Source organism: Adiantum capillus-veneris, chromosome 20 (assembly GCF_014529385.1).
Source record: "Adiantum capillus-veneris isolate H3 chromosome 20, ASM1452938v2, whole genome shotgun sequence".
NCBI classification, from domain to species: Eukaryota; Viridiplantae; Streptophyta; class Polypodiopsida; order Polypodiales; family Pteridaceae; genus Adiantum; species Adiantum capillus-veneris.
In genome coordinates, this window is record NC_140950.1 from 74,258,748 (window position 1) to 74,269,573 (window position 10,826).

Genomic DNA, 10,826 nt, shown 5'->3' on the forward strand with positions numbered 1-10,826 from the left:
ACTCTCATTGTTATCATATTCAAACAAAATTACTTAATTTATTCTCTCCTATCAGAGAAATTTCAAACTTGGATTTGTTCCATTGAATGTTCTCTTTTATGCATGAAAAAGGCATGTCACTTTAACAAGGCAAACCACAAGGACAAATTAAGCCTTGCATTGTAGATAGGCCAAAACAAAACAAAAAAGCGTCACCAATATGAAGGGCTAGTGTACAAGTCAGAATTATCAAAATACTTGCAAGAGTTATTGCAGCTAGTACCAAACAAAAACAACTTTAAGTTTGAAATTACTAATGGGCTTTACTCCTTTGAAGATTCTTTTGCACATGCCACCGGCTCTATTCTGTATGTAGGATCTAGAGCACATGCCACCTTGACAATAGGAATTCTTGCTCCAGTTGTAGGGTTGTAGCAAGGGGGCAATGAACTCCAAGTGTTTGAAACAAGGTTGCAAAGGATTATTTGATCACCAATAGAGAGCACCAGGATGTTAGCTCGCGCAACAGCATGCAAGTCTATGCACTCTGAGTTTCGCCAATAAGGGATAGAGACTATGAGAGTATAGTCGTCAAAGACGCGCAACCACCTTCCATGCTCAAAGTCGAACTTGTACACAAAAACTCGACTTTTCTTGCACGTTGGATTTCGCTTAAATACCAAAAGGAGGATTTCGGCATCCATTTGAAGCACTTCATACCTGGCATCTAGCATGCTTTTCTGTGAATTGGTAAAGTCGTCGGGCATGCGCACTTGGCGCCAATGTGATCCTTCATACAGAGACAACTCCGGCAAGATGTGATGGTGCATGTGATAATAGGTTGCAAGTGTGCCTTGATGGTAGTAACAGACATGGGGAATGTTATTGTGCAACGGTATGGATGTCTCTAGTACATTTTGTATGCAACGGCCTTGGAGCACCAATTGCTGGCACATTGGGTCAGTAGGGGTTGTCAGGAGTTTTTTGGAGCAAGGGATTGCGCATATGTACATATACATGCATGCTGCATCAAATAAATAATTTCCCATTTTTCAGAGCCAGGTGGTTATGTGGGGCCCACATGTGTACAGGTAGGACAGGGTGTACATAGTGCATCGATTTTCACTATTACCAGTACCATTGTATTTTTTCTACAATAAGGAGGAGTTGGTAGCGCATAAAACTTCTTGAGGAAGCTATCCGCGGGCCGACAACATGAGGTAAGCAGGTGCGTCAGATGGCATCTAGTGGCGTCAGGAGGGCGGACGGGGTCAATATTTGCACGCGGATGAGGACGGACACAACATGGGTGTTTTCTTGTGAGAGTTATGCAGAAAAGTCATCATTAGGAACACTTTTTGGGGCCACTTCACGTGGTTGCGAGATGCATTATTGAAAAGAAATGAGTGCCAGGTGTGCGGATGATGCAAAAAGGTGACAACTATGCACTGCGAGGTCAATTTTTGGCCTTTTCGGGGTCCGTTTGAGGTCATCTAAAAGGCCAAGGGTGCCCAACTAATAAAGCTAGGTGTGGGAACTGAAAAAACTGAGAGAAGACCAGAAAAATGTGGAGAAGAGAGGAGGAACAACCGCAGGTGTGTTTTTGGGGTTTTTGGAGCCTGTTTTGGCCGTAAACTGCTCATCCGATGTCGGATTTGAGCACTTTGACATTGTAGACTGGGTTTTGAGCCGTTCCAAACGCGATGGCGCTGCCAATTTTTCCAAATTCCTCACTCTTTTTCTGTTGTTTTGGCTGTGTAAGTTTCTCCTATGAGCGAAGCTTCTGCTCCAATTTGTGATTGTATCTAGTATCTTTTACTCATATTGTGTGAGCTATTTGCCCCATTGGTGTTGGCCCAAGCTCAATTGTATCTAAACATCAGAAATTCTCCTCTTTTGAGCTGAGTTTTTTTGTGTGTGTGTGTGTGTGTGTGTGTCTGTGTGGAGTGGGCAAGTGGATAGTCTTTCTCCTCTCACTCCAAAGGTGTGTTCCCTGTCTCGGCCACGTGTGTTGTGTAAGCCAAGTGGTGCCCCATAGTGTGTGTGTATATCCTTCCAAGAGTGTGTGTCGGGTCGTTATAGAGGCGTTGTGTGTGTTTTCATCCCGTTCACATTCTTTTGGCGCCCCCACAGAGGATCTTCTTCGAGTACCTTCTGCTTCGAGCTTCAAGCTTCGAGATTCGGGATTACAGGTTACAGATTACAGATTACAGGTTACAGGTTACAGGTACAGGTAGCTGGAGTATAGTGATATACTAGCAGTGATGTCACTTGCAGTTGTTGTGGGTATGCATCACTTGGCCCCTATTTGAGCGCATTGTCTCCTGGATTGTACGTTACTTGTGGAAACTGCCATTGTATGCATTTGTGGAGCCATACTTGGTTGTATTTGGCAGTCCCAGCCATTTCTGAGACTTGGTCTGGAAGATAGTCATTTCTGAGACTTGACTATACGCGATTTGCATTAGCCTTCGTGTGAGGGTCGATAGCGTGAGGTTTTTATTGAGCTGGGGGATTCTCAAATGTAGAGATCCTTTCGGTGATACAGGTAGCTGGAGCACCCTTTTTGTGACCTCGCCATAGGCTATGTACTAGTGAGTCCTACTTGATGCTCGGGTTCTATTGTTGACAGTTTATGCATACATATAGAGTCTATATTTTGGGTTTCTACTCCTCTATTTCTGGGGATACTCTGCCAAAATTTTTCCAAGTTATGATGGCTGGTTTTTTGGTCTTTTGAGCCATTTATGCTGCTGAAATTTTGGCAAAATCAGAGGTTAAGTCAGGTGTGCCTTCTTGGGAGCTTCATGGTTGGCTTTAATGGATGATCAAAATGGCCCTCAATTCACTCCATTTCATTAAACTCAAAGAATCCAGATAAATGTTCATGTGTCCAGGAAGATTTTTTTCCAACAGCGCATAGTCTTTATGTTCGGGCCAAGAAGATTACGAGAGATCTTGGAATGTCCTTTGCCTGTTGTAATTCCGATGATCAAATATGAAAACTCATTTGATGTGCACGTGTTTGTCCTTATCTAAAGTTGAGCTCCATTGAAGTTTCTGGGGATTGGGTAGTCAAAAGTTTTGGGTTCTTGCACGTGTGTTCAAAGGGGTTCTCAAAGCATTGAAACTTGGGTAGCCATGGCTTTCTCTTATCCGGAGTTTCATGGAAGAAGTGATGAAGATATGGAAGACTTTCTGGAAAAGATGGAGGTTGCCTGCATTAGCAACCAGATTCATGACCCTACACAGATGTTACGTGTTCTCCAAATTTGTTTGAAGAGTGATGCACGAGTTTGGTCCAAAGCATTTGAAGAGGAGTTGTGTGTAGCGGATCCACCTGTAAGATTGAGTTGGGACAATCTACGACATGGGTTGGAAGTGGAGTTTGTGAAGATAGAAGATCCTGACAAAGTGTGGCAAGAAGTACAGGCTTTGGTGCAAAAGGAAGGTGAGCCAGTAGATGCGTACATACGTAAGTTTTCATTGGCATGGGAGAGAATGTGCAAGGCCTTAGCACCACAGGTACCCCCGCCTGACATGATGAAGAAGGAAAGGTACTTAGCTGGTCTTTGGGAGAATATACGTTGGAGAGTGGAGCTAAAGAAGCCTAGGACATATGATGATGCACTAGAGGTAGCAAGGAACAAAGAGTGGAAGTTGAGGAAAATGAGCCAGTTAGGGGTGGAGTCTTTGCCCATGAGGTATGAATTTCAGCCTATAGAGTCTTTACAAGGTCGCATGTCAGGGGTTCATCACGAACGAGTGGTTCCTGTTACTACTCAGGTTATGCCAGCAGTGGTCACTACAGCAGTGCAAGATGATGGGCTAAGGCAAGACATGAGGCAAATGGTAGATTTGATGAAGAATCTCAGCCTAAACATGCTAGGTCAAGTGGGAAATAATCGAGGTCGAGGGAGGTTTGCAAATCAGCCAGGAGGTGAAGAAAGGCCTAGGAATGTTGTTGGACAAAGCAATGGTAGGTTTTGGAGGCAGACGCCCACATGTAATTGTGGAGAGTTGGGTCACATCAGCCCACAATGTGATAAGCCACCAAGGATGGGGGGGGGACATGTATCCATTGCCAAGACAGGTGCTAACTAGGTCAAATGATTATGGCATCGAAATTAAGGGAGACGAAGGAACCAGTGGACTGACCCAGGAGGAAAAGGGAAAGACAAAAGTGCTAAGTGTAGTCACCTTGGAGAAGGCATCAAAGCTAGAGGATACATTAGTGATGCCTATTGGGAGGAGGACCACAGAGGATAAGGAAGGAAGAAGTGCCCCAGGTCCTAGTAAGAAGAAAGGAAAGAGCCATGAAGGCAAGGATGTCAAGGCCAAGAGGAAAAGGAGAGCTCGTCGAAAGTTTCATGTTTCAGATTTTCCACTAGGGGATGGGCAATTAAGCTATTACTTGAAGGAGGATCTGACGAGCAGGAAGGTAGATGTTACTTTTGGGCAGCTTATAGAGATGGTGCCTAAGCTAAAGCGACAGTGGAAGAGGATGGTTAACCCAATGGAGAAAGAGCCAGAGAGAGGTTCAGTAAAGGTGTCGCAAATGGATGAGCTACCAGACATTTGTCCAATAGTAGATGTGTGGCATAAAAGGAAAAATTTGGGACAAGGTTATGTGGATGGCGGAGCCCAAACATGCGTCATAACACACTCATGCGTTGAGAAGATGGGTCTCACAGTGGCTGGGGTGTCAGGTTTTCGGATCAGATTGGCAAACCATCAAAAAGTAAAATGCTCTGGTGTTGTAAAGAGCTTAGAAGTGGTGGCATATGATGCAAAGGAAGTGGTTGATTTTCATGTGATGCCAACAGGGTTGGGAGCATATCCTATTATACTGGGCAGTCCATGGTTACGTGCAGTGGGAGCTATTCAAGATTGGCGACATGGTACGATTAGCCTCTATGGAAAGACAGGTACCAAGAAGCTTTATAATATGGACACAAGGAAACGATTAGAGGAGCTTTATGAAGATGAGGATGAGTCTAGTGATGAAGACTCTTCCACGGTGACAGATGAGGATAGTGATCGCACTACCAGCAGTGATGAGGATGCTGATGTTGCATTTCTTTTGATGGACAAAGAAATCGAGGAGTTTGGTTTAGTTGCATTTGCGAATGAGGTTGAAGATGAAAGTGAAGGGCCTTATGAAGTGATTGAAGGGATGATGCAAACCAAGGTTGAGTTGTCAAAGAAGCAGGAATTGATGACACAAATGATCAGCGGAGACCTCTCAGCTATGGAGAAGGATATTTATTTGCACATGCTGGCTAGTTTTCCTGATTTGTTCATTACTTCATATGAAGAGATCAGAGGGTTCAAGGGCGAAGAGATGCATATAGATATGAAAGAAGGTGCTAAGCCAGTGCGGCAAAGGCTAAGAAGGATGGGTCAAGAGCAAATGGAAGCCTTGCGAGAGGAGGTGGACAAGTTGTTGAAGGCAAGGTTCATAGTCCATGTGGAGACCACAGAATGGGTGAGTTCAGTTGTAGTCAGTCCAAAGAAGGATGGGAAGTGGAGAATTTGTGTAGATTTTAAACCCTTAAACGCAGCCACTAAGAAGAACCCATATCCTCTTCCATTCATCGATCAGATCTTGGATTCAGTGGCAGGTTATGAGAGGTACAGTGTGTGTGATGGTTTTTCAGGCTATTTTCAATTGAAGATTGCTCTTAAAGACCGCACAAAGACCACTTTTATTACGCCATGGGGATGCTATTGCTACACAGTATTGCCATTTGGGTTGTCAAATGGACCTTCCTTCTATCAAGAGAGAGCAAATTGGGTGTTGGACCCATTCATTGGTAGTTGTGTTAAAGCTTTTATGGATGACTTCTGTGTTTATAGCAGTAGGGTTGAACACCATGAGAAGCTGCAGATGGTATTGGATCGATATGATGAATGTGGAGGACAACTAAATCCAAAGAAATGTCATCTAGCACAGCCAAGGGTGAAGTTATTGGGCCACATGGTGTCAGAAAATGGCATTGAGGCTAATCCAGACAAGGTTAAGTCTATTATTCTTCTTCCATCACCTACGAGTACGAAGCAATTGGAAACCTTTATACACAAAGTGAAGTACATGGCAAGGTTTATTCCATTGTCTTCTCAGATTCTTTATCCATTACAACAAGTGGCAAAGCATGATCCATTGCAATGGAATGAAAAGTGTGAAGAAGTGTTTCAAGAGGTGAAAGAGGTGTTAGGGGGGTTGTCAGCCATGCAGGCTCCTGATTAGGAGAAAGTGTTTTATGTAAATCCCTCAGTAGGGGATGATGCCATTGGATCCATGCTATTGCAAAAGGGGAAGGGCAGCCATTATATGAGTCCAGTGTATTGTGCAAGCCGAGTGAAGTTGGTAGCGGAGAGAAAGTTCTCGGAAGTAGAGCTAGTGATGGCCCGTGTAATATTTGCTTGTCGACGATTTCGTCATTACTTGCTACCACGACCTTTTGTTTTCTTGACAAGTTATGCCTTTTTGCCACAGTTAATTAATGGCACTAACATGTCAAATGTGGTCAAGAAATGGGTAATTGAGCTGCAAGAGTTTGAGTTCTCTTTTCTAGTGGAAGATAGTACAAGGGCTACCCTAGCTGATTTGTTGACCTACAAGGAGAATCCCCTTATTGTTAAGGAAGAGGTGGTGAGAAAGGTAGTTGAAGAAGTGCCATAGATCAGCAATGCACATGTGTTGTTCTTTGATGGTTCATACAGAAAGAGCCATGATGCAACTTCAGGGGGTATAGCACTTTATGATCAAGAGGGGAAGCTAGTATGCAAGAGAGGGTTCAAATTGGATGCTCATAGTAACAATGAGGCTGAATATGCTACTCTGGAAGCCGGATTACACATTTTTTTGAAGCATGGGGTTCGAAGGTTGATCATAAAAGGTGATGCCTTGTTAGTGGTGAAGCAAGTGCTGGGTGTGTGGAAGAGCAAGAACACCTCATTGAAGGAAATGTGCTTCAGAATTAAAGGCCTGTTAAAAAAGTTCGAAGCATGGATCATCAGACACATTGAACGTGCTCTAAATGGAGAGGCACATGAAGCAGCTCAAGGCATGATTGGGGAGCTATTTGTGTTGAGGACCACTTTACCTCTTTATCATGGCCGGGAAAGTTTGGCTCAAGAAGAGGAGTTTTTGCTAACAAGAATCATTCCGAAGGAGATTCAGAAGTCTAATAAGTATGGCTTTGTGCGTAGAACATACAGGTACAAATTGATTGGTGATGTCTTATACATGAAACGGGCTGATCTCGTGTTGAGACGTGTACCTTGGCGGGAGGAGCTTTATAGAGTGTTGGAAGAGAATCACGAAGGCGCATGTGGTGGCCATTTTGCTCTAAAAATCACCTTGCATAAGATTTTGCAAGAGGGGTATGTATGGCCTAGTTTGCACAAGGATGTTCACCATTGGTGTAGGTCTTGCAATAGGTGTCAAGCATTTGGGAAGAGAGTGTTGAAGCCAGAGCTACGAAAAACCATTATGGCGTTTGATGTGTTTTAAAAGTGGGGGATTGATGCAATAGGCCCGTTACCTATCACAAGCAGGGGCAAAAGCTATATTTTGACGGCAGTGGACTATCTCTCTAGATGGGCAGAGGCTATAACAGTAAAACAGATCACTGCAAAGGATGTGGAAAAATTTGTGTATGATGAAATATGTTGCAAGTTTGGGGTGCCATTAGAGCTACTTTTAGATAAGGGGCCAGGATTTAGAGCTAAACTGCTAGACTTCTTATGCACAAAGATGAAGATTAGGCACCAGCATACCACTCCTTATTACCCACAGTGTAATGGCTTAAATGAAAGATTCAATGGTGAGTTGGTACAAATTCTTTCGAAAGTGACAGAGAACCAAGGAAAGAATTGGGATTTGGAATTGCCTAGTGCATTATGGGCTTACCGTACTTCGGTGAAGACAGGTACAGGGTTTACTCCATTTCATTTGGTGTATGGAAAGGAAGCACTATTGCCTGTGGAGGTAGAGTTGCCTGCGGTCAATATGTTAGAGAAGTTTCTTGGGCCGCCTAGTGATGCATTCAAAGAGAGGCTCTTGCAGTTACAAGAGGTCCAGTTGGATAGGATGAGCGCATTGGAGCATTATGGGCAGATGCAGGATAAGGCTTTGGTAAAGATAAATGAAAAGGTCAAAAGTAAGGGTATCAAGAAACATGACTTGGTTTTGCGCTACAACAGTAAGCTAGACAACACCTTCCAAAAGAAGTTTCAAATTAAGTGGGAAGGCCCTTTCAAGGCAGTGGAGTGTTTTCCAAATGGCACATATCAGCTGGCTAACCTGGATGGTGTTCTACATAAGTCAAGGGTAAATGGATTATGTCTTAAATTGTATCATGCTAGATTGATGATGGTGGAGCAAGATGAGATGTCTATGGATCAAGCAGTGTTGGTGAGGGATGAGGAGACCTGTGATGCGGCGAGTCTCATATCTCTCTTTGCTGCTGCTGATCAAGAATGATCTAGAAGACTAGGGGATGGGAAAATTATGTTAGGAGTTTTTTGGAGCAAGGGAATGCGCATATGTACATATACATGCATGGTGCATCAAATAAAGAATTGCCCATTTTTCAGAGCCAGGTGGTTACGTGGGGCCCACATGTTTACAGGTAGGAAAGGGTGTACATAGTGCATCGATTTTCACTATTACCAGTACCATTGTATTTTTTATACAATAAGGAGGAGTTGGTAGCGCATAAGACTTCTTGAGAGAAGCTATCCGCGCGGGCCGACGACATGAGGTAAGCAGGTGCGTCAGATGGCATCTAGTGGCGTCAGGAGGACGAACGGGGTCAATATTTGCACGGGGATGAGGACAGACACAACATTGGTGTTTTCTTGTGAGAGTTATGCAGAAAGTTCATCATTAGGAACACTTTTTGGGGCCACTTCACGTGGTTGCGAGATGCATTATTGAAAAGAAATGAGTGCCAGGTGTGCGGATGATGCAAAAAGGTGACAACTATGCACTGCAAGGTCAATTTTTGGCCTTTTCGGGGTCCGTTTGAGGTCATCTAAAAGGCCAAGGGTGCCCAACTAATAAAGCTAGGTGTGGGAACTGAAAAAACTGAGAGAAGACCAAAAAAAACGTGGAGAAGAGAGGAGGAACAGCCGCAGGTGTGTTTTTGGGGTTTTTGGAGCTTGTTTTGGCCGTAAACTGCTCATCCGATGTCGGATTTGAGCACTTTGACATTGTAGACTGGGTTTTGAGCCGTTCCAGACGCGATGGCGCTGCCAATTTTTCCAAATTCCTCACTCTTTTTCTGTTGTTTTGGCTGTGTAAGTTTCTCCTATGAGCGAAGCTTCTGCTCCAATTTGTGATTGTATCTAGTATCTTTTACTCATATTGTGTGAGCTATTTGCCCCATTGGTGTTGGCCCAAGCTCAATTGTATCTAAACATCAGAAATTCTCCTCTTTTGAGCTGAGTTTTTTTGTGTGTGTGTGTGTGTGTGTGTGTGTGTGTGTCTGTGTGGAGTGGGCAAGTGGATAGTCTTTCTCCTCTCACTCCAAAGGTGTGTTCCCTGTCTCGGCCACGTGTGTTGTGTAAGCCAAGTGGTGCCCCATAGTGTGTGTGTATATCCTTCCAGGAGTGTGTGTCGGGTCGTTATAGAGGCGTTGTGTGTGTTTTCATCCCGCTCACAGTGTGTATCGATGTATGATCACGTGCGCAGGTTCCCGAGGTGATACACGAATGATGCTAATACGACCAGTCTCATTACTTTGTTCCAAGCGCAATTCACCTCCAAATCCATGCATAACGTACCTCCTTGTAGAGAGTGGCAAAGTCACCTTGTCACCGGTAAAGGGGTTGCTGAGGATTAAAAAGTGGACACTTGTAAATGGCCTATGATCAAGAATGTACTCCCAGCAGACCAAACTCCCCAAACTGCAGATGGGCTGGACACGATTGGGATGCAAATCTTTGTTCAAGGAGCGATGTGCCGGGTGTGGTAACCAGTGCCATGTATTGCAACCTGGGTCAAATGCTACGGTGTCATATTGAGGACGACAGAGGGTACCTTGGGTTGCAGTATCAACCATGCAGTAAAACCAGGGCAGGTGCAATATGGGCCGGCCAGCATATATATCTTTGAGAGAAACGCATGAAGAGACAGAGAGAGAGAGAGAGAGAGAGAGAGAGAGAGAGAGAGAGAGAGAGAGAGAGAGAGAGAGAGAGAGAGAGAGAGAGAGAGAGAGAGAGAGAGAGAGAGAGAGAGAGAGAGAGAGAGAGAGTTAGCGTTAATAACCTAGACTGGACTTATCTGTAATAAACTGCAAATGCAACAATATAATAACTTACGGCTTGGGCTGAGGATTAAGGCTTGGGCCGAAGAGTGTTGCAATGGCCTGGGTGAAGGAGGGATGAACTACACGCAGGCGAAGCAACTCTCTAATGGGGAGACTCGGGAGCAACTCGTAGACTAGAAGATCTTCAGACAGGAAGATATGGTCATGACCTGCACGTTGTTGAATGATGGGAGTTGAAGGTGATGAGGATGAGGTCGAATGTGGGAGCGCTGCAGTTATTATTCTCGGTGGTGAAGTGGCCATTGTTATGTTTTGCAGTTGCTGCGCCTCGCCCTCCATCAAATGCTGTCTCTTCATTTTGCAGAGAGACAATGTTTTACCTTTTCACACAAGAAATTACAGGCGACAGCTTTTATATATATCTATATATATTGGGTCCAGACTCCAGAGGCTAAGAACTTGCGGATGCCCTCACCCACTATCGGAGACTCAAATTTATTCCTCCTAGAGATGGGGTAAAAGTCATTTCCTCCTAGCGATGGGGTAAAATAATTACGCATAGGCGAT

General features: G+C 44.2%; 1 protein-coding gene across 1 annotated transcript; it reads right to left on the reverse strand.

Moving 5' to 3' along the window:
• Nucleotides 1–302: 302 nt before the first annotated feature.
• On the reverse strand, nt 303–10,616 carry LOC147432750 (uncharacterized). Its single transcript, XM_086491982.1, has 4 exons — nt 10,312–10,616; nt 9,657–10,083; nt 700–950; nt 303–588 (listed from the first exon to the last, which is right to left on the reverse strand). The coding sequence occupies exons 1-4, from the start codon at nt 10,614–10,616 to the stop codon at nt 303–305; spliced, it is 1,269 nt and encodes a 422-aa protein (XP_086348108.1).
• Between the last annotated feature and the right edge of the window lie 210 nt (nt 10,617–10,826).

Coding starts and splice junctions, on each gene's coding strand:
- LOC147432750 (XM_086491982.1), bottom strand. CDS start 10,616: ATGAAGAGACAGCATTTGATGGAGGGCGAGGCGCAGCAACTGCAAAAC. Junction 10,084..10,311: donor CTTAATCCTCAGCCCAAGCC/GTAAGTTATTAT, acceptor ATATGCTGGCCG/GCCCATATTGCACCTGCCCT. Junction 589..699: donor AAAAGCATGCTAGATGCCAG/GTATGAAGTGCT, acceptor TGAGCATGGAAG/GTGGTTGCGCGTCTTTGACG.